General features: G+C 42.5%; 1 protein-coding gene across 1 annotated transcript; it reads left to right on the forward strand.

Annotated features, from left to right (window-relative positions):
- Window positions 1–924: 924 nt before the first annotated feature.
- MAP3K8 (mitogen-activated protein kinase kinase kinase 8) lies at window positions 925–22,930 on the forward strand. Its single transcript, XM_063303473.1, has 8 exons — window positions 925–1,082; window positions 3,530–3,894; window positions 6,606–6,770; window positions 8,242–8,503; window positions 15,571–15,677; window positions 16,630–16,782; window positions 19,420–19,666; window positions 21,477–22,930. Exons 1-8 carry the CDS (start codon window positions 1,064–1,066, stop codon window positions 21,605–21,607), a joined length of 1,449 nt encoding a protein of 482 aa, XP_063159543.1. The 5' UTR covers window positions 925–1,063; the 3' UTR covers window positions 21,608–22,930.
- The last annotated feature ends 312 nt before the right edge of the window (window positions 22,931–23,242 follow it).

Consider the following 23,242-nt stretch of genomic DNA (forward strand, 5'->3'; position numbering starts at 1 on the left):
CTTGAAGCTTCTTGCAGATGTGTGTTGGTCCTCCTCACATTTTGGACAAAGCTGTTTGGCCGTTCTTAGTCTCCACAGGAGGCTTGAGGCAGAATTGGTAAGCGTGCTTCCCCCTAATCCTGTGTGAGAGTGTTGGCCCAAAGGCTCCCCGCCAGCAGAAAGAAGATAAAAATCTTGGACCAGAAACTGCAGCTATGCACGCCACATTGCCTGGCAGCTTCAGTAGATCAGGTGTCACTTAACCTTGGGAGGAGTTACCCATATTCCCGGTCTCTTGTGTCACTGCCAGTTTTTCGTCCTTTCATCCAGAGATACATGTGATCCTGTTAAGCGAGCCAGGTGAGTCAAGGGGCACCTGGCCTTCAGCTTGAGGAAGGGTAGGCCTAGGTATTAGGTATAGATAGAGCAGTGCTTCTCAACCTCAGCAACTTTAAGCTGTGTGGATTTCAACTCCTAGAATTCCCCAGCCAGCCTGACAGGCTGGGAAATTCTGGGAGGTGAAGTCCACACAGCTTAAAATTGCTGAGGTTGAGAAACACTGAGATAGAATAACAAAAAGGAGAGGGATTTCAGAGAAAGATCCTTTGATCAGGTCTAAAGGTCCCAAGTAGGCAGATAAATTTGTGATGGTTGAGCCATCTTTCTGTCAGAAGCTCCCCTTTTCTCTTGAATTCTCTGTTTCTTTTTCTGATTCCAGCGCCACGTGATTTTAGGACAATTGGACGGTTCTCCAGAAAAGAGGCTGTTTTCTCAGAATTCTCTTCTTTGCGTACTGATAACAAACTTGAAAGCAGTAGATTGGAGAAATCCTGGCTTGACCTACACTTTTAAATATAAAATCTGAAAATAAATGTGTTTCTACAGCCAAGTTGTTCTAATTTTTTTCAAAAAAAAAAAAAAAACCCAGGATCATTATCTACAGAGATAACAAAGGCGTTAGGGGATTTCCAGTGTTCTAATTGTCTAAAATAATGCAATCCTTGTTTTTCCAGGTTTTTAAGGGAGCCTATTGTGAATAGGAAGGTTTCTTCTGATTGTTGACTGGGAAGTGATTTTAGTTGACATGTCAGTTTTGGATTCCTGTAAGTTCCCCTCTCCTTCCCAGCTTTGTACTGAAACTATGTCAAAAATCTGCAGAGAAAAAAAATGTAAATTAGAAACAATGTAAAGGGAAAGCTAACTCTGTGATATCATTGTACAGAACTGTTGTAGAAAATTTTTGAAGTTTCCTATGGCAATTTTTTTAGCCAGCAGTTTGACTTGCTGCAGTGCACCTTGCCAAGAAATTGCTTATGAATAATAAGCACTTCAAACACAAGAAAAACTCTCTGATTCTCATAGTGAAGCAGGCATAGTGAAGCATGAAGCAGTGGTGGTTATGACTTAGGCTGACCATAGGTCCCATTTTGAACGGGACAGTCCTGTTTTTTTAACATTTCCAGATTGTCCTGTCGTTTTAATATAAATGTCCATTTTGTCCCGTTTTCTTAAAGACCTTACTTAAAAATTTGAAAGTTCCCGCAAACCTGTCAGAATGCAGTCTGACTTTGAGTGGAAGGAGGGGGAGCTCAGCAGAAATGGTGGGAAAAAAGCCACAGAGCTCAATCCGGCAGGAAACCTAAAAAGAAAAAAAAAGGATCAGCTGATAGGCGGTGATCAAAGGGTGATCTGACTGGCTCCTGCCTTGAAAGAGCGGGAAGAAAAGAACTTAAAAGCACAGCCAGAGGAGGAACGGCTTGTCGGGGACAACCGTTCACTAGACTCTCCAGCCCAGCCTTGCCTCTCGCAAATGAAGGAATCCGAAGATTCCCAGCCCGAGAAAACCAGAGAAGTTTCTGCCTGTTGATCCAGCCCATTGCCCAGCCCTGCCCCGTTTTGCCATCCCAATGTCCCATTTTTGTCTCAAGGAAATATGGTCAGCCTGTTATGACTCCGATCGTGTTTACAGATCAGTCCAATCTGAGCTGTTGCTTTAGTCTGCAGTAAATGTTTTTGTAGCGCTTCAATTGCTGGGATATCACATTTTCTCAGCACTTGAAGAACATAATACCTATTTGCTAGGAAATTGTTACCCACCTCCCCAGCAATTGCAAATATTGCTAACAGGGCTACAGTGTGTTTTGTGGCAGCTGGACTATCATGGGCACTGATTGGCTAGTGCCCACAATGGGGCATATCATCCCAAACACTCCTGCCTTATAGTCTGTGCTATTTTATGCAGTAGCTCCAGTTTTTCCCCGTGAGAGAAGGTTCCTGCACTAAATTACTGTAAAAGGAAGGGTAGCTAGAATGACAGGCACATTTCAGCCAATGAATGAAGGAAGTCCCAGGATTTCTTTGGGATTACTTGGATCATGAGCCAGTATTGTTCCAACCGGCCATCGCAGCTATTGGTGGAAGAAGTGAGTTTTTCAAGCACGTGAAATAAGCGTAGTAGGGTGAAGACCAAACCAGAGTCTCCCCAGGTTGGTGCTGCTGCAGCAGGATAGCTTAAAGACAAAGAATTGCAGAATTACATCTTCTGCCACATCAGATGTCTTGTTTCCCCTCCCCCCCAGTCAGTAGGTGATAGTTTGATCACCCCAGTGCTTGCTGGCCCTCTGCATGCAAAGTGCTGCTGAAGATATGGGTTCTGGCATTCAAGTAGTAACACTGGAAGACTGAAAGACCAGGTTAGGGACAGGTTGGCATGGAGAAAATCTATCTAGGTGGTCGCAAGGAGTTGACAGCAACTTGATGGCACATAATCAATTCAAGTAGTTGCTACTCTTCGTCATAAGGGATGAGAATCTGTAGCTCTACAACCTTTGCTGAACTGCTGTTCCCAGCAGTTCCAATCAGAATTGCCCATGGTGAAAGATGCTGCGGGGTGTAGTTCTGCAACACCAGGAAAGCCACTGATTCCCCACCCCCTTTGCCTTAGATTTCAATGAACATGTTCTGCTTTAGCATTATTGATACTGTTAGCACTGAAATGTGTTTTTGATTATCTGCTGGAAAAGGGCATGAGCCATGTTAAAGTCCCTTCAACACCAGTGGTTGCTTAAGGACTGGTTGACACGCAGGTCCCCTTCAATTCAGTGGTACTTAAGCATATGTAACTCTGGATCATGCCAAGATGCCATTGCTTTAAATGAGACTTATACCCTGATCGCCCATTGGCCTTCGCCAACCTTTTGCTTTCCAGATGTGTTGGACTTTAGCTCCCCTAGTTTCCAGCCAGATTTGACCTTGGTAACTGGGAATAATAGGAGCTGAAGTTTAGTACATCTGGAAAACAACTTTTGGGAAGAGCTGGTATCGATGCTTGTTTGAAACGCTTACGCTTTCAGTGGACATGCTCCAATTATACAGGGTAGAATTCTGGCCTTAAAATATGCTAGTTTGCATTTTATGATTACTGTAAGTAGTGCACAGTTCTGCTTTTTCCCCTTCTTAAACGTAGAGATATGTAAGTTGCCCATACAAAGTGCTTCCTCTGATGCAATCTTTTAACCAACCATGAAATATTACTTTATTCTGTTTTTAGGTAGAATAAGGGGAAGAGAACAGACAGTAATGGAGTATATGAGTACCGGTAGTGAAAATAAGGAAGATATTAACTTACTGCTGACAGATTTAAATATGTCTGAAGTAATTGACATCATGGAGAACCTTTATCCCAATGGTGACCTGACAGTCTACAAAGACAGCCTCATTGCTCTGCATCCAGAAAAGAACAAAAATGAGGAACGGACTGAATCTCTGCTGTTCAGCCGAAGAGAAGTTTCTTTGCTGTCGTGCGTTAAGTATGGGACTGTGGAAGACTTGCTTGCTTTCTCCAATCAGGTGTCAAACACCGCAAAGCAGTTATGCCGGCACAGGAGACAAGAGTCTGGGATCATATTAAATATGGTAGGTGGTTTTCTAAAACCTCAGCTGCCGTTCTGCATGAATGTATTTCACATGGATCATGGCTCAGAGCTGTGGGTCTTGTGACTTGAATTTGGAGGCTTCACAGTTTAGGCTCAGCTGATGAGACTTTGCTGACCAGCCGTTGCTGACTGCTTGACTGCAGACATTCCTGTATCCTTATCAGGCTGTATAATATCTAAGTATGGGACTTAGATATTATTTGATTCCTGAGTGGTGTAGTGGTGAAGGTGTTGGACTAACACCTCTCTCTCTTCTCCATATGCCCAGAGGGTCATTGCTGTGAGGAAAAGGGAGGGGAAGGAGTCCTAGGGATACCGCCTGAAGCTCCAGGAGAAACGGTGGTATGAAAATTATATAGTACAGGAAAGTGGGTCCTGGGCTGAGCTGTGGTTTCTGGAAGCAACTCTTTAGCTTGGATTTAAGATTCCTTTGCAGCTGTAATGAACAAATCTCAGAGTGCAATGCTGTGATTAGCACCTAGGTGAACTTGGCTTCTCTCAAATAGCTAAGCAGGGTTGGACTTGATTAATACTTGTGAGGGAGGTCACGAGGGAATCCCAGGTTGCAGGCGAGACTGGGAAGTCAAACGAAGGCAACGGCACAGCCCTTCCATTTAGTGCTGAGGAAATAACATGGATGTCTCAATGAAGCTGTCAGGAATTGAGCTTGATGAGGGAGACCTTATTTTATAAGTTGATTAACTTTCTTAAAAAGAGAGTTGCAGGTATGAACATACAGCTAAAATTGAATAGTTTGTCCCTTTCTAGGATGTATAAAGTTATCTCCCTGTGTCACCCTGCATGAAATTAGGTTGAAGCTGCCTTCCACCTATAAATTGTGCATTCCTCAACTTTAAATCTCAGCCGGGGTGCAATTAAAAATCTCAGCCTGTAAAAATACAGGCTGAGACAAAGATCTGAAGTCCGAGCATTAAATGTTTTTAATTGTGTGGTTATGAGGTGTAGTGGCTGCATGCCCATCTGAACACCGAGGACGGCATATTTGTCAGTCCTTACTTATGGCTGCTGTTTTATCAGTCCTTGTTCAAGGTTGCTGTTTTGCGACCATGAGGACTAGAAAGTTAGGTTTTCTTAGCAAAAGCAGATTAAAGCTGGGGTTTCCAGAACTCAGGCTGAAATTAAGATCAGGGGAACGAGAACTTCAAGCTTCTTGTCACCCCTCCTGCAGACAGGTTGCCCTCAGATTTCTTACCAATTTTTGTAACTTCAAGCTTCTTGTCACCCCTCCTGAAGAGAGGTTGCCCTCAGATTTCTTACCAATTTTTGTAGATGAGAAAAAGTGAGGCTAGCTCACAAACCATTGTTTATATTAGCCTCAGCTTAAAACCAAATGGTAGACAACAGTTGTGAGAAACCATTGGATGGAGCTCCTTGGCTTTTTTGTCTTGTTTTCCATCTGTTCAGGACTTTAGACGATGTTTCCCAATCAAATATCATACCAAATGATGTCTTGCTGGCCCATTCGCCATTCTGTTTTTCAACTCTGGCTTTGCTTGTGTGCCAATTCAATCAGGGCCTCAAACATAACTGAACTTCCTTAATAGAGATTAATCTCTGTAGAGGCAATTGAAATCCCACCCACTTTAGAGCATGTGAGGCTGGACTAAATTTAGCGATCTACTTCTCATCCCAGGCATTCTGGTGGTTTTCTCTTGGTCAGTTTTCCTTTGGAGAGTTTTACCTGGCTAAAGAGATTCTTGTAGTTCCAAAGGACCATTCAGGCTTTGCAGTATATGAATAATTAGATCTTCAGTCTTCTCTGCATCATCTATTCAAGGGAGAAAATGGCTGCCCTCCCATCAGCCCCCTGATGCAACCTTGGAAGGTGGAATATGTTGCATTGGCTTACCTTCCATGGCCAAACTCACAACTCTGTAGAGCAACAGGTTAGGAGATAATCCAGAATTAACCAGCAAACCGCCAGGAGGACTCCTTACGTAAGCCTGCTGATTAGGCTGTCGATCAGGCTGTTGTTGCCAGACAATTATGCTTTATGCGAGGCTAATCACCACTTGGAATTGTAAATATTTCCAAGATGAATTGAATGCTTCACATGCTGTTCCCATTTTATTGTTCTATATAAAGATTGCTGTAGTCATGAGACTGCTATGTTCTGGAAAGTAGAACATCAGCAGTGTTCTGTTAGAGGCAGACCTATAGCTTAGGGCTGCTGCTGCTGCCGCCATATAGGTATTGCAAGCGAAGGCCCAGGTTCTGTCCTAGATAAAGGTAAAAACGCTTTGAAATCAAGCTTCAGTTCTGGTAGCTTCATGGAAATATCCATGCATTTTTTCTGGCAGCATTATGGAAGTAGTTCACCCCTGCCTTGCTTTGGGATTCCTTTATTTCCTTCCCAATCCAGCCAACAGCCAAAGGCGTCACAGTGGTCCCCTATCTAGACACACTCCAGAGCTGATCCTGCTTAGCTTCTGAGATCAGCCAAGGTAGGGCTGCTGTTACCTGCCAAGACTCAGGCCCTAGTAATTTCCGGTAGAAAGATCTGGGAGAAAAATGTGAGACCTAAGAAAAGGCATTGCAAGGTAAAGTTGGTGTATATGGGTTAATTCAGGTGTGTGTATTCCAGTTAACACATCCATATTTCAGTATAAGAAGGTTATGAAGGCGTATCCTGATTTCATTTTTTCCTTTATCTTAAATATCTTTAAACAGATCAAACCTAAAAATGGGCGCTATAAGATTGACTCGGACGTGCTCCTATTTCCTTGGAAGCTAACGTACAGAAATATTGGGTCTGACTTCATTCCACGGGGAGCTTTTGGGAAAGTATACTTGGCACAGGATACAGAAACCAAAAAGCGGATGGCTTGCAAACTGGTAAGGTTTCTTAATTATCTTTTGTAGTGCCTGTGATGTGTTGGACCTTCCCTATAAGGCTGTGACAAATGAGACTATGTTTTTCCCTTTATGATAGAGACAAGCACTTTCTAAATGCAGTTATTCCAGCATGCCCACGATAGACTCAAGTATGTGTTTGGAACTCCATCTGAGTAGGGCCTACCCACTTTTCTTCTTTGGGAGAGACTCCATATGTGTATTTTGAAGTGTCACATATGTGAGATGGGCTGCTATATAAATTTAATAAACAAGTTTAATTATGGTAACAATGGTCTGGAGGTAGATAATAGAGCAACTATGCTGAAGCTAATTGAGTCGGATCAGGATAAGATAGGATATCACTTAGATAATCTTGGTTTTGCAAGAGAGAGATCCACGGAGGAAAGATGGGATAGCACTAGAAGAAATGAGTAAACTGAAGCTGTGGATTCCATGGGAAAGGATGGGACATTAAGAGCTTTCTAGGATAAAAAAGGACAGGAAGCTTCTGCATATGTAGACTTGTGTACTGATTTCATGCATATGACTTAAAAGTAAGGACACGTCTACTAACTCTTGGAAAATTCTGGTTGGTATTTTGAGGATCACTGACACCAGATAATATGTCTGTTGTTGTTAGTTGCCGTCGAGTTGCTTATGACTCCTGGCGACCCTATGTATAACAGAACGAAATGCTGTTTGGTTTGCACCATATGCCTGACATATTATACATATTATACGTACAGATAATATGTATAGGACAAGAATAAATCTTGCCTTGGAACTCTTGGCAGCCTAGGAGATTATATAAGTTTCAAAAGGATATGAGTTCTGTAGCTAATCACTCAAGTGTTTTACAGTGGAAATGTGGAAGGGTTTTTATTTCTAACACTTTGCCTGAGTTGCTGTATTAAAGCAACAACTTCAGTCGATAATCCATGATCCTGCTGTCATCCCCCTTCTTCATGCTGGATACTCCATCATTCTCTGGCAAGGTTATTAAGAAGATAGGTGATGCAGTTGTGCTTGGCTTTCTCTGTCCACTGTTAACTACAGAGGAAGATTTCCCCCCACCCATTCTAGGTAAATAAGGCTGGGATAGGTTTGGGGTCAGTTTGCCTACCCAGCACCAAAAAAAATCCCTAGCTTTTCCTTGGGACTCCAGAGAGGAAGGGTGGGGTTGGCCTTTTGAATGCTAATCAGTGCAATGCCTGGAGGCTGTCAGTGCCAAGCAAAACAATGAACTGTTGCTTCCCGGGCTTAACTTTTCGTTTTTGACAGTTGAATGGTTTGCTGGATCTGCTTTCTTGTAGCTTTTTTCAACATAATAACCTTAGCCCTTCCAGCGACTGTGAGAATGTGGGGTAGCACCCCACCAGTGGAGATCATCAAGCTTAGTGCTGCAGGCACCCTAGCAGAACAATCTTTGCTTGGACATCATAGTTTAATCAGCTTATGTTTGGCATCATAGGTCCCAGTGGAACAGTTCAAGCCATCAGATGTTGAAATCCAAGCCTGCTTCCGCCATGAAAATATTGCTGAACTTTATGGAGCCATCTTGTGGGACGAGACAATCCATCTCTTTATGGAAGCAGGAGAAGGAGGCTCTATCTTAGAAAAGGTGGAAAGTTGTGGGCCTTTGAGAGAATTTGAAATCATCTGGCTGACAAAACATATCCTCAAAGGACTTGAGTTTCTTCACTCAAAGGGAGTTATTCATCAGGATATCAAACGTAGGTTTGCATGGTCCTTATATTGTGCAATAGTACTATATCAGCTATATTCAGAATAATCCAAGCCTTTTAAGGTTATTTGGAGTTTACTTACTCAACATCACCTGAATTTCTTCACATTAGCAGACAACAAGGTATACTGAATTTACCTTTTATTAATACCATCATCTGCAGTGAGTCCATACAGAAAAGTTGAGAGCATTTTAAGGACAATGTGTTATGTGTAAATGGAATGAATTGGATACTAGTTGGGCTCCATGCAGTGCAATCCCAGCTATGGCTGCTCTGAAACAAGCCCCATGAAATTCAGTTGGTCTTGTTCATGTAAGTAGGTCTAGGAAGGTTGGGGTGACTGTAGCTCTTACTGGATGCAACAACAACTGGGCCCAGCCAGCGGTCAGAAGCTTGCAGGGGGCCTGCAAGTACCCACTGGTATGTAGGACTGCTGTCAAAGAACATTCTGAACTTTTTCCTTCCCATGCTGTTATGTTGTCTGCTAAAGTAACCCTTGAAAAGAATATGTTGATTCAAACAGTAGGATTAGATACTCTGAGAATGGGGTCACCAATTACTGACATATGTTGTCTGTTTTAATTAGACATTTTCTGGGTTCATGCGTATTGACTTGCCTGACCACAATTTTATACTTGCTTAACCATGATTTTATACCTTACACTTGGCTGGTTTAGATGTTGCAGTAAACACATGTTACAAACATGATTGGCTAGTTTTACACAGAGTGCTAAGCCAAAATCAAACAAACCACATTATGGTGTAGCATAAAGTATGCGGTGGAAGTTTTTCATTCATGACTGACAGATTACAAAAGCAGGAACTCTAAAGTTGGAACCTGTCCCTCCCTGGACACATCTGCGTGTCAGGAATCACTTTCTCTGTCATTTGGCCCTCCTGGTTGAAAGTTATAGACATCTGGCACACCTGGAGGGCATCAAGTTGCTCTGTATCATTAGGTCTAGGAAGATATTTGTAAAGGAGTTTAATTGCAAGAGAGGTTTTTGTTCAAAATTCAGTAATATTTGGCATGGGGGGGGGGGTGATACCTGTCATTGTAGTGTTTATTATCCTAAAGGACTTCATTTCCTGAAATTTATCCAGAAGCTCCAAATGTATGGTTCTGCTCTAGAGTGCTTCAAAGCTATGAGGACATTTCCAGGCCCAGGAAAATGAAAAGTTGCATAAACAAGATTCTCTGCTTTTTCTGCCTCCCTGTCCCTTCCAGGGCTCCTCTCTCTTTAAAGCTATGCTGACACTCAAAAATCCAGTGGGTGATGTTTATCTTGGCATGGAAATGCATCAGGAGAAGTTCCAGCAAAGATAAATGTGGTAGAAATCCCAGCTATGGAAGTCATTTATGAAGTGCTTTAGAGCAAGGAAAAGCTGATTGAGATTCATGACCACCACCACTACAACTTTAATGTCCTTCTATGTTCAAAGATACACACTCCAGACCTTTCTCCACATGCATTTGACCAAGACACAAAGATGCCCTAGCAGCCTCTTTTTTCAGCCATGTCCCCATGATGTTGCCTTCCTGTCATGCCCAGCTCATGAATAAGACAGGCTTAAATTGTTCTGAGCTGTACTGGTCTTAAAGTAGGATTTCCCCCCATAAGCCAAAAGCATCCAGGAGTACCCATCAGATGTGTAAAATCTGCTACACTTTGCCACCCATTACATCCAAGGCAGGGTCAGGTGATGAATAGTGGGTGGGATCAGAATGGGACTTACTGGCTGTTTCAGACTGATGTGGGCATGCTCCTTCCCCTCTTGAGCCAACCCTGCCCCCCCAGCCGTGCCATTCTGCAGGACATAGCAACATTACACTGGTGGTCTATCAGAACTGCAAAACTGCACTAGACTGCCCAGCCAGGGTTAGGGTGAACACTTTGTGACCCTTAGCAGTTTAGCACAACCCCCCTCCCCGTTCCCTGCTGAACCGAGCATGGCAAAATCTGGAATGGCAGTTGTCGCCCATATAAAGGAAGGAAGAAAACTCCTAAGTAAAAGAGCTGCTTCTGACTCAGCTTCCTTTGTGACTCTGCTCTGTTTATTTTTTTTTATTTTGCTCTGTTTCAGCTTGGGTTAGGAAGGAATGGGGTGTAAGAGAGGGACACAGGAAGGAATTTCGACAGAGTCCTGCAGCCAGACCGGCCCTATGCTTGTTGCAGCTCTGCAAATGGCAGAGGTTTTTTCTTCTGGCTGATGACACGCAGAAGAGGGCAGTGAAACTGGAGGAACTGACCAATTGGCTTGATCATCACACTCCGCCATCCAAAATCAGGACCGTGCCATGTAGCAGTGGCTTAGAACAGATGCATTAGGGGCAGGATAGAGATTGACAATATGGATAGAAAATTGCACAACAGTAGACCTTCAGCAAAGGATCGTTACCTTGTCGTGGTGCTGGAGCTTGAGCACCTCAATGATGCCATGAGCTAAACCGTGAAGGGCCACCCAAGACGGGAAGGTCATGACAGAGAGGTCAGACCAAATGCGATCCCTGGGGAAGGTAATGGCAACCCACCCCAGTATTCTTGCCGTGAAAACTAAATGGATCAGTACAACCAGAGATATGTCGGTATACCATCGGAAGATGAGACCCCCAGGTCGGAAGATGGTCAAAGTGCTACTGGGGAGGAACAGAGGATGAGCTCAACTAGCCCCAGACGTGATGACGCAGCTAGCTCAAAGCCGAAAGGACGGCTAGCGGCCGACGGTGCTGGTGGTGAACGGCGAATCCGATGTTCTAAGGATCAACACACCATTGGAACCTGGAATGTAAGATCTATGAGCCAGGGCAAATTGGATGTGGTTATTGGTGAGATGTCAAGATTAAAGATAGACATCCTGGGTGTCAGTGAACTGAAATGGACTGGAATGGGCCACTTCACATCAAATGACCACCAGATCTACTACTGTGGACAAGAGGATCACAGAAGAAATGGAGTAGCCTTCATAATTAATAGTAAAGTGGCTAAAGCAGTGCTTGGATACAACCCAAAAAACGACAGAATGATCTCAATTCGAATTCAGGGCAAGCCATCTAACATCACAGTGATCCAAATATACGCCCCAACCACAAATGCTAAAGAAGCTGAAGTAGAGCAGTTCTATGAGGATCTGCAGCACTTACTGGACAACACGCCTAAAAGAGATGTTATTTTCATCACAGGAGACTGGAATGCTAAGGTGGGCAGTCAAATGACACCTCGAATTACAGGTAAGTATGGCCTGGGAGAACAAAATGAAGCAGGACATAGGCTGATAGAATTTTGCCAAGACAACTCACTCTGCATAACAAACACTCTCTTCCAACAACCTAAGAGACGGCTTTATACATGGACTTCACCAGATGGACAACACTGAAATCAGATTGATTACATCCTTTGCAGCCAAAGGTGGCGGACATCTGTACAGTCGGTAAAAACAAGGCCTGGAGCTGACTGTAGTTCAGATCACGAACTTCTTCTTGCACAATTTAGGATCAGACTAAAGAGATTACGGAAGACCAACAGATCAGCTAGATATGAGCTCACTAATATTCCTAAGGAATATGCAGTGGAGGTGAGGAATCGATTTAAGGGACTGGACTTAGTAGATAGGGTCCCAGAAGAATTATGGACAGAAGTTGGCAGCATTGTTCAGGAGGCGGCAACAAAATACATCCCAAAGAAAGAGAAAACCAAGAAGGCAAAATGGCTGTCTGCTGAGACACTAGAAGTAGCCCAAGAAAGAAGGAAAGCAAAAGGCAACAGTGATAGGGGGAGATATGCCCAATTAAATGCAAAATTCCAGAGGTTAGCCAGAAGAGATAAGGAATTATTTTTAAACAAGCAATGCGCGGAAGTGGAAGAAGACAATAGAATAGGAAGGACAAGAGACCTCTTCCAGAAAATTAGAAACATTGGAGGTAAATTCCAGGCCAAAATGGGTATGATCAAAAACAAAGATGGCAAGAACCTAACAGAAGAAGAAGAGATCAAGAAAAGGTGGCAAGAATATACAGAAGACCTGTATAGGAAGGATAACAATATCGGGGATAGCTTTGACGGTGTGGTCAGTGAGCTAGAGCCAGACATCCTGAAGAGTGAGGTTGAGTGGGCCTTAAGAAGCATTGCTAATAACAAGGCAGCAGGAGACGACGGCATCCCAGCTGAACTGTTCAAAATCTTGCAAGATGATGCTGTCAAGGTAATGCATGCTATATGCCAGCAAATTTGGAAAACACAAGAATGGCCATCAGATTGGAAAAAATCAACTTATATCCCCATACCAAAAAAGGGAAACACTAAAGAATGTTCAAACTATCGAACAGTGGCACTCATTTCACATGCCAGTAAGGTAATGCTCAAGATCCTGCAAGGTAGACTTCAGCAATTCATGGAGCGAGAATTGCCAGATGTACAAGCTGGGTTTAGAAAAGGCAGAGGAACTAGAGACCAAATTGCCAATATCCGCTGGATAATGGAAAAAGCCAGGGAGTTTCAGAAAAACATCTATTTCTGTTTTATTGACTATTCTAAAGCCTTTGACTGTGTGGACCATAACAAATTGTGGCAAGTTCTTAGCGGTATGGGGATACCAAGTCATCTTGTATGCCTCCTGAAGAATCTGTATAACGACCAAGTAGCAACAGTAAGAACAGACCACGGAACAACGGACTGGTTTAAGATCGGGAAAGGAGTACGGCAGGGCTGTATCCTCTCACCCTACCTATTCAACTTGTATGCAGAACACATCATGCGACAAGCTGGCCTTGAGGAATCCAAGGCTGGAGTTAAAATCTCTGGAAGAAACATTAACAATCTCAGATATGCAGATGATACCACTTTGATGGCTGAAAGTGAAGAGGAACTGAGGAGCCTTATGATGAAGGTGAAAGAAGAAAGTGCAAAAGCTGGCTTGCAGCTAAACCTCAAAAAAACCAAGATTATGGCAACCAGCTTGATTGATAACTGGCAAATAGAGGGAGAAAATGTAGAAGCAGTGAAAGACTTTGTATTCCTAGGTGCAAAGATTACTGCAGATGCTGACTGCAGTCAGGAAATCAGAAGACGCTTAATCCTTGGGAGAAGAGCAATGACAAATCTCGATAAAATAGTCAAGAGCAGAGACATCACACTGACAACAAAGGCCCGCATAGTTAAAGCAATGGTGTTCCCTGTAGTAACATATGGCTGCGAGAGCTGGACCATAAGGAAGGCTGAGCGAAGGAAGATCGATGCTTTTGAACTGTGGTGTTGGAGGAAAATTCTGAGAGTGCCTTGGACTGCCAGAAGATCAAACCAGTCCATCCTCCAGGAAATAAAGCCAGACTGCTCACTTGAGGGAATGATATTAAAGGCAAAACTGAAATACTTTGGCCACATAATGAGAAGACAGGACACCCTGGAGAAGATGCTGATGCTAGGGAGAGTGGAAGGCAAAAGGAAGAGGGGCCGACCAAGGGCAAGATGGATGGATGATATTCTAGAGGTGATGGACTCGTCCCTGGGGGAGCTGGGGGTGTTGACGACCGACAGGAAGCTCTGGCGTGGGCTGGTCCATGAAGTCACGAAGAGTCGGAAGCGACTAAACGAATGAACAACAACAACAACAGACCTTTCTACCAGATGAAGGCTGGGCAGGTAGCACTTGAATTCAGCAGTGAGGAAAGATCCTTGGAAGTTGTAATATTCACCATCCTTTTGAGCAAAACTCTACTCCTTGTTACCCCACTTCTACTTCATTTCCGCAGCATATTTTAGGCCAGCCAATTTCCCCCAATTTGGTACCTTCTAGATTTGTCAAATGCAACTGTAGTCCTAAATGCATCTGAAGGACCCTTAGCTGGAAGAGTGTGATAGCAGTGAAATGCTGCTGCTGCTGCTGCTGCTGCTGCTGCTGCTGCTGCTGCTGCTGCTGCTCAGCAGGTGGGAATCAAAAGTCTGAGCTGCTATGTACTTTTGCTTATCTCATAACCTTTCAAAAAGTCCAGCACGAAAGGTCCATCTTCTTATTCTTGTACAATCGGGGAGGGGGTTGCTAAAGAACTACTTCGGGATTTGAATCAGAGATACCAACTACACCACCCATGATGGAGAAGATGCAGGATTTTGATCACTGAATAATTTCTTCTCCTGTTTGACTAGGGAAGCTCTGCTAAAGTAAGCAAGAGTTAGTCCCTTGCCTGCCACAGTGTTTTCCTGATTAAATTGATCTCCCCAAGGTTTAGTTGAAGAGAGAGAATGGGGAGGGGAATGGGAATGATTACAGTTCCCTTTCTCCCCTTTCCTCATCAACTTAGGAATTTCTCCCATCATTGCCACCACTGGGGTTGCTTTGAAACTTAGCAAAAGTTAGATATCTGGAGAGTTATGGCTTGATCCTTGTGAAGTGCTGTGAAGATCTAAAAAATAGGCATTTCAGAATTCAAAATTTTAATTTGCCATAGGACCACAATCCCCACAAAGTCTGGAATGTTGTGAAACTCCTGAAGAGTGGATTGTGTCTACTAGCAACTCAGCTTGTTGCTGGAGGTCCACCAAAGTGTGTTTTGCCAAGAGTCTCTCATGCCTTAGGCTGTTTCTGGGTCCAGCTAGAAGCCTGGGGAGTCTCTTAATTTGGGATTGTCCTTTTCAGCTCCTTGAAAACCCATAATTAGGCTCTCTTGAGGTGTACCCCTTTGTGAGGCAATGACCTAAGGGAAAATGGGACCAAGGTCAGTGCCCCACCTGTACAGAGATATCTCTGCTATTCTGTCCCTTCTGATATATGTTGATGCCCATGTTCTGTGGGCAGAGGCTCCCCTCTGTAATATGCAGCCCCACATCTGTGTCAAGTAGTCCATCTACAGACTTGTCCAAGTTTTGTCCAACTGGGACAAAGCAGCTGTAATGGCTCTTTCTCCATGCAAGCAGTAGTCCCAAGTATGTTTTTGCTTGGTGTTTGACTGTTTAATGATTGCTTTCCTTTTAATCCCTGCCTGTGGGATATTTTCTGTGTTAAGGTGAATGTGAAGATGTTCCCTCCACAGCCTAATCCTCATTTATTCCCTTAATTTCTAGCAAGCAACATTGTTTTCATGTCAACCAAAGCAGTTTTAGTGGATTTTGGACTCAGCGTTCAAATGACGGAAGATATTTATTATCCCAAAGAACTTCGAGGAACAGAGGTAATGATTCTCCATGAGAAGATAGCCTAATTGCTCCCCCATCTGTATCATAGTAATTACAGAAGAATGGGATGAAGCATAGGCCAATGGGAATGCCTGCCATGAACTTCCCCTCATTCTCTGTCCCCTTCTCCAATTTATTGTGCATTAGTAAAACAACCACCACCGTTTGGTTAAACTGCTTTGACGTGCCATCTAGGATTTATCAAGATTGATATTAAGTGAACGTTCTTGTGGGATAGAGTTACACCAGCATCTTATTGTCTAATGGTAAGGGAAACTGGTGAAACACCATTGAAGAGTATTTTAGACCCGGACATATTCTGTAATGATATGTGGGAAAGTCCTTGGGAGATGGGGGGAAGAGATGCTGCCTAGGGAATGGTCAGATAAGAGGGGGGCAAGCCCGGAGCTGCATAATGGGAAGAGTAAGAAACTCAGAAAGGATCCTCCATAACTAATCAGGTTGTAAAAAGAGACAGCAGGAGAGCTGTACTTTCAGAGTTGCAAGATTCTGTTAATGTAGCCTTACAGTAAAGTAAAATTAGCTCATCTGGTCGCGTTTCCTGTCTGGTCTGCCTGGGAAGGCTGAGAGGTTCATACAGAAGCAAGTGGCCCTTAACATTTATTTGTTCATTATTATCCATATGAATCTTTGTTAAATCTTAAATGGGGAAGCATGTTATGATTTCTTGCCCTTTGTTAGTTGCTAGCAATACATCACTGCATCACAATTGGCAGCTATGGTGGACTATACTGGGTTTACCAATAATTCTCCTGTTTCTCTGAGCTCTACCTATCTCAGATTTTGCATGGTTTCTAAGTGAGACCTGCTAAAAGACCAAATTTTTTTTTTTAAAAACCCTTTCCTCTGTGACATACTGCTTTGCCTTGAAGGTGATCAGACTAAGGTTGGCACAGAAGCTAATTTCCTCTTGGGTTCCATTTGCAGATTTACATGAGCCCGGAAGTGATTCTCTGCCGGGGCCACAGTACAAAAGCTGACATCTACAGCCTGGGAGCAACCATCATCCACATGCAAACTGGCATCCCACCATGGGTCAGTCGATATCCTCGTGCAGCCTATCCCTCCTATCTCTACATAGTAAGTTTATTTAATTGATTGTTCAGTAGGCCTGTGGGTTCAGCTACCAGTTGACAGCCTTAAAACTCTTTCTGTAGACTTTTGGGTAGTGCAGTGGTTAGAATAATTGGGAAAAAACACTTCTTGGTTTTGTAAAGGTGATGAGGCTGTTAGAAGCTAGAAATGGAACTGTGTTGGTTTGCTCTCAGCGTCAGCCAGGGTGTGTTCAGTGGCAGAACTGGAAGAAAATCATGGTGTGGTAGGACTTGTTGGAAATCTAGGTTATGCTTGGGGCGTGTGCTTTTTTCCCAGCATTCTAGCTTCTCATTCATTGTGTTTTACGTAAAGGAATCCCCAAACATAAAATCAGGCAAAGCACAAAAATGAGTTGGTAATTGCATCGTTTGTTTGTTGTTTATTATAAGTTTATTACTTCCGAAGTGGCTTACAACAACAACATATGATACATAACATTACAATAAAAAAATAAAAATAAAGGTGGGATAAAAATCAAATAAATAAATCATAAATCATATTACCAACATTTTCAAATATACCAAACAGCAAGTGCAGTTAACCTAAACCATATTACGATCATAAAAATATTGTGCCTTATAATATAAAAAATTGCTAGATTCGTGCCAGGTTCAGGTATATCTCCCACTCTCACCTCAGTCCCCAAGAGGACATTGGAAAAGCCATCATTTTTGCTCCTGGGCACCACATGTGGACCCAGTCCTAGAGGCATTTGCTTAGTCATTTTGGAAATCGTAATGAGAAGGTGAAGTTTTGAAGACCAGGTCAGGCTCCTTGTATTTTCCGTCCTTTGCCTCCCTAAGCCAAAGGGGTTTGGCATCCTGAACTTATTAAATGGACCAGACAGAAATTTGGTCTGAAACCTTCTGCATTTAATATAGGAGTTTCATTCCAGAGAAATGCAACTTTACAATTTGGGTCGCATAATGCATCTGGCACTGGCCAGAACAAGAACAGAGACTGCTACAAAAGGAAGGAGTGAGTTCTTAAGGAGTGCTTTGCCTGAGACTTGGAATCCTAATTTATTTGATAAATAAATAAAATAAATAAGTGCCTGTCCTATTTCTTTGAACACTTTAAAAGAAGATGCAAGGGACTCTAATCAGTGCTTCTACACTTAATATGTTTGTGCTTGTCATCCTTTACTCCCATAGTAATCTAAAGGATGCCTCTCCTCTTCTAGCTGATGGCAGGACATTTGTGTGTATGTGTGTGTATGTGTGTGTTTGGGGTTGGGTGTGGTGGAAAGGATTGTCACTCTGGGTTTCTTGAAATATGCAAGGAGTCAAACTTGAAGGCCTTCAAGATTCCCTCCAAGTGTATGTGTGACTACTTGCTTTTCTGGCCCTAAGCAGGTGGGGAAGGGACAACTTCATTTGTCAGGTGGCACAGGAAAAAGGATTGAGTGATTGTTTCTCAGTAGCACCACTACAATCAAAATTTCTGTGTGGAACCTTCCCCAACTAGTTGATCGGGAATTCCCATGTTTCCATTGTATTAGACATTAGCATAGCCAGTCTATGCCGTCCAGACAATTGAGATGGTGATCTCATAATTATATATCAAGTGATATAAAGTTAACACTCTTATTCACAAGAAACTTTAGTCAGAGGGGAGGTTTTTGGTGTTGGGGGGGGGGAATGGAGGTGTACGTAGTCCTGTGAGGCTTGACTACTGAAATATTGTGAAAACAAAACATTGTGGTTGTGAACCTATGAAGGAAGCTGGAATGCTGCTGTGCTGGCTCTCAGGCCTTTTGCATTCCTGTTGTATAAAACTTGACAAACCTCCCCAAGTTTGTGGAAATAGGAACAATCTGGAGAATGACAATGTTTTGGTGAACTGAGTGGGAGGGAGATAGAAACTGCAAGCTGAGACATTTGCAAGCAAAAGATGAATGTTGAAAAAGCAGCTCTAAGTGGTTGAGCTTAATTGCCTGCCCAGAACTTAAACTTTGCCAGCCAGAGCTATAAAATGCACCAGTACAGTTTCGAATTTGCTGAAAAATCATTCCAAAACTCCGTTGATTAAAATTAGGTCATATTTTCCTGGAGAATTTCTTCTCTACAGGACCAGAAATAGAACATTAAAAATATATTCAACATTCCCTTATAGATTCCTCCCCACCACCACTGCCACCTCACTTTCAAACCAACTTAAGTATTTCCAGACGTAAAGCTGGCAAATTATGCCTTGGGAGGTTGTGTTTTGTTGCAGGACTGGCACCACCAGCCTAAACGGAATGAACTGCGTTTGCTTATTCATGCCCGTCTTCGTTCCCTTTTGCTTCCCAGGCTAGATTGCTCACTTGAGGTTGCTATGCGTTTGTCTTTGTTTGCCTTGGATATTCTGCATTAGGGCTGCAGACCTTTGGTTGAACTTGAAGCTGTTTCGGGGGCGAGTTTCACATTTCAGTGTGAAACTGCCTCCGCTTCCAGCTTTCCCGTGGCTTTTTGTCACAGGAGTTGAATGGCAATTTTCCAACCTGTGAATCAGGGTGAGGAAATTCCTAGGGCGGTAACTTTGTAACACACACATACTCACACCACTCACAGAAATCTTTCCCTGCCTCCTCTTGAGCGTCGTGTTACAACCTCCCTTGTTCAAACATTCTTTTGGTAGATCCATAAGCAAGCCCCACCCCTCGAGGACATTGCTGAGGACTGCAGTGCTAGCATGAGGAGCTTATTGGAAGCTGCCCTGGAGAGGAACCCAAACCAGAGACCGTCGGCTACGGAACTGCTCAAGCACGAAGCCTTGCACCCACCCCGGGAGGAACAGCCTCGGTGTCAGAGTTTGGACTCGGCTCTTTTGGAACGAAAGAGGTTGCTGGAGAAGAACGAGTTGGAACTATCAGAGAATATTTTGGGTACAGTCCTCTCTTGTCTCCCGCTATTTCCAGACAACGTCTGGGCTTATGGCACAAACCCAAGCACTTCCCGCTGAAACCAACTAATAAAAGTGTGCTGGCCAACAAAATTTCATTTAAGTGCAAGGCAGAAAGCTCCCTGACTTCTCAACAGAAATGGCTTTAGATTAAGTGTGTAATTCCTGCAAAATCAATGCAGTGACAAGTTCACATTGGCATCTAGGAATCTCAACAAGTATTTTGGAGCTTCCAGAATGGTGTAATGCAGGTGGTCCTCGGGTTACAACCACTCACTCAGTGACCATTCAAACTTGCAGTGGTGCTGAATGAGGGGGACTTACAACGGGTCCTCGGAGTTCCAGCTGTCGCAGCGTCCCTGCAGTCATGTGATCGCAACCCAGGTGCTTGGATTGTTGTCACAACCCGCAGATTACCTGTAGTGTTCTGCAGAATCTGGAATATTAGATTATTTTTTAAAGAAGCCTGCACAGAGGGGAAATCAGCAATAGAAGACAAACTTGGAACAGTGCTGCATGCATGCATGCAGCTTTTCCAAATCCTAGTATTTTTAAAAATATAGGAGCCAAAGTATAGGACTAATAGCATTCAGGCTTGTAAATGGGTAACTGACAGAAGCAGAATTTCTCTGCTATATCTGATTCCTGCAGTTTTCTTAGAATTTCATTATTTTTTCCATAATTATATTCCTAGCCCTTTAACAGTGCAATTGGAAGTAAATTTCACAGTTCACCAGTGGAATGTTGCTACCTTTCTCCTAGTCAAATGCAAGGACGATATGCTTTTTAATTGAATAATGGTGGACTTCATTCCTGATTTTCCTGTATTAGTTTGTTGAACAATTCCTGTTCTGAGAGGGCTAAGGCAAATCTGCATCAATACACATAAGGCCCATATATTTACTATAGTGCATATAACAACAGCTCTGTCTCATACTTCATACTTGATATCAAACTTCACTAGAAACATGCCCACCCCTAATTGATTTACAAAATGAAATATCTCTTGTGCTTATTGTACGTTTAGTTGATGCCGTAGAGGAATTTAATGAAGAACACATTGAGGCTCACTAAATCAACAAACATCTATTTACTTGATAATGTTTAGCTAACAAGAGAAAGACTGTTGATAATCTTATCTTCCATGTCTTAACACCCTTTCAAGCCATCTTAGTTGTGTACAGTTCCTCTACTTATTTATAAATGAAGGAGGGGATTTCATAGAACCATAGAATCACAGAACTGTGGAAGGGACCACAAAATTACTCCAACCTTCTGCAGCCTGGAGGAAAACCAGTTAAAGCATCCTCAAGAGGTAGTTTTACCTCTTCTTAAAAATCTCCAGAGATGGAGAACCCCCAGTTTTGTTAGATTTCTCTCCACTTTCTCCATCTCCTGCCTAATTTTATATATCTCATATCTTGTCCCATGCCTCAACTGCCTGTTTCATAAACAAGCACAAAATAAAACAAAACTCCAAATGCCTTTCCCCGTGAGAGAGCTGTTCTGGCCTCCTAATCACTTTCTGTCCTTTACTGATTGTACAGTATCAGTTTTGAGGTGAAGCACCCCCAGAATTGTTCAGTGTGGTTGGGCAACTGCTATAATCTACTGTGGTTTCTCTTCCATAAGCAAAACGGACTTGCCCTGGGGAAACCTACTGCCTTATTATGGAGATTGAAAAGAAGCCTGCGTAGAAAACTTAAGCTAAACAAAAAGCATACATAGCTAATTGTTCTGAAACTACTTTCCTCATATATAATATGTCTTTTCCCTTAATTTTTCCTTGTTAGATTCTTCAAGTCTCGGGATTACTGAGGAATCAGATCTGCTCAGGAGACAACGCTCATTATATATAGACCTTGGAGCATTAGCCGGCTACTTTAACATTGTCCGGGGACCAACAACACTAGATTATGAATAGATTTGCGGATCTCTTGTGTTGAACTGAAGAGGGTAATGTGTGTAGAGAGGTGGGGGAGAGAGAGACAGAGAGAAGCATGAGAGCATTAATTGGCTGTGCTTGGATTCCTTGAACTCTAGCAATGTTCAATGAACGTACTGAACAAGTTCCATAGTTATCTCTAACCACCGCCTGCTCCTGGTACACAGTTGTGTTTTTTAATACAGCTGTACTGAGAACAAATCCTCTATTTGGATTCTATCATCTGGCTTAGCTAAAAAGATCTGAACTTTTGCAACCTGGAGTTGAACCTCTACTTGCCCATTGTCATCTTACTAAGTTTTGCTGGATGAAGTGGTAGCAGAACAAAAGGGCATCTTTTTGCAACTGCCCACTAGTTTTGCTGATTGCTTGCTTTGGTTACCAAGAGAGACAGCTCCTTTTTTAATAACATTTTGGGGCTTCTCTTGTATTCCTTGTCATACTTTCTAACTCTCAGTGCTGCTGCAGTGATCTCCTTTCTTTCAGGCTGAGAGCTTGGCAAATTTAAGAATTCTGTACATAAGCTAAGAACTTTTTCAAGAAAACCTTATAGAATTCATGATCACCTAGTTTCCTAATTAATGGGTATTAGTTTATTATGTCTGCTGGCTTTGAAGGGGGAAAAAACGCTATTGTGACTTCAGATGCATCTCCTGTTTAAAGCTTTTAGGTGTGAAGCTGCTAAGACAGGGAATTTTCAGAATGCCTGCTCCCCATGCTGGCTGCAAGGTTACAGATATTTTCCATCATGTAATTCTTTGGCATGAATGGGAACTGTGCCAGATCTTGAGATAAAACTCTGTCATGTGAATTTAAATTAACATAAAGACTTAGTAACTGTAATCATAGGCTGTTTGAATGTTAACATGTTGTATAATGTCTGATGACACATGAAGGTGAGCTTAATTTATGGCTATGGGACTACGTGTTGTTAAAAATAGACATGTAGTTAGGTGTCATGATTATTTTATATTCCTATGGAAAGAAAACCTCTCCTTGGGCTCTTGAAGATGTTGAGTACATTTAAAACATAGTGTTTTGGATGCTAGGAAAACTGGTTCAAGAACATAGCTTTGTACATCCTATGGGATGAATATATAAACTTTTATAAAACGATGCAGTAGTTTATTAAGCATTTTTCTGAAAAAACATACTATGTATGTTATAAATACAGTAATTAACAAAATCATGGTTTAGATTTTATATTTAAACATCTTTGTATGCACAGTGCATTTGTATTAATTCCTTGAAGTCCTGATTCCTGAATCAGCTATTTAAAATAATAAATCTCTGTTAAACATATTTACTGCGTTGGATGAAAGTGACATGAAATTATTGGTTTGTTTTGTTCCATTTCTCTTTTGCTGTCAAACACACCTGTTTATTTCAGACCATTGGGAGGGCAACTCTAGAGTAGACCTGGGCAATTTTTCAGATATCAGGAGCTGCTACTTTGCTTCTGGGCTTTCTGGAGAGTCACAGGAAGGCTTCTTGTGACAAGAAAGGTGGGCACATTCTGTCTGTCTGTCTATCCCTATCCCTCTATCTCTATCTAATTTATCAAATTTACATCCTACTGCAATCATACAAGGCTCTTGGCGGTTCACAATAATA

The sequence above is a fragment of the Candoia aspera genome, chromosome 4 (assembly GCF_035149785.1).
Source record: "Candoia aspera isolate rCanAsp1 chromosome 4, rCanAsp1.hap2, whole genome shotgun sequence".
Lineage (NCBI taxonomy): Eukaryota > Metazoa > Chordata > Lepidosauria > Squamata > Boidae > Candoia > Candoia aspera.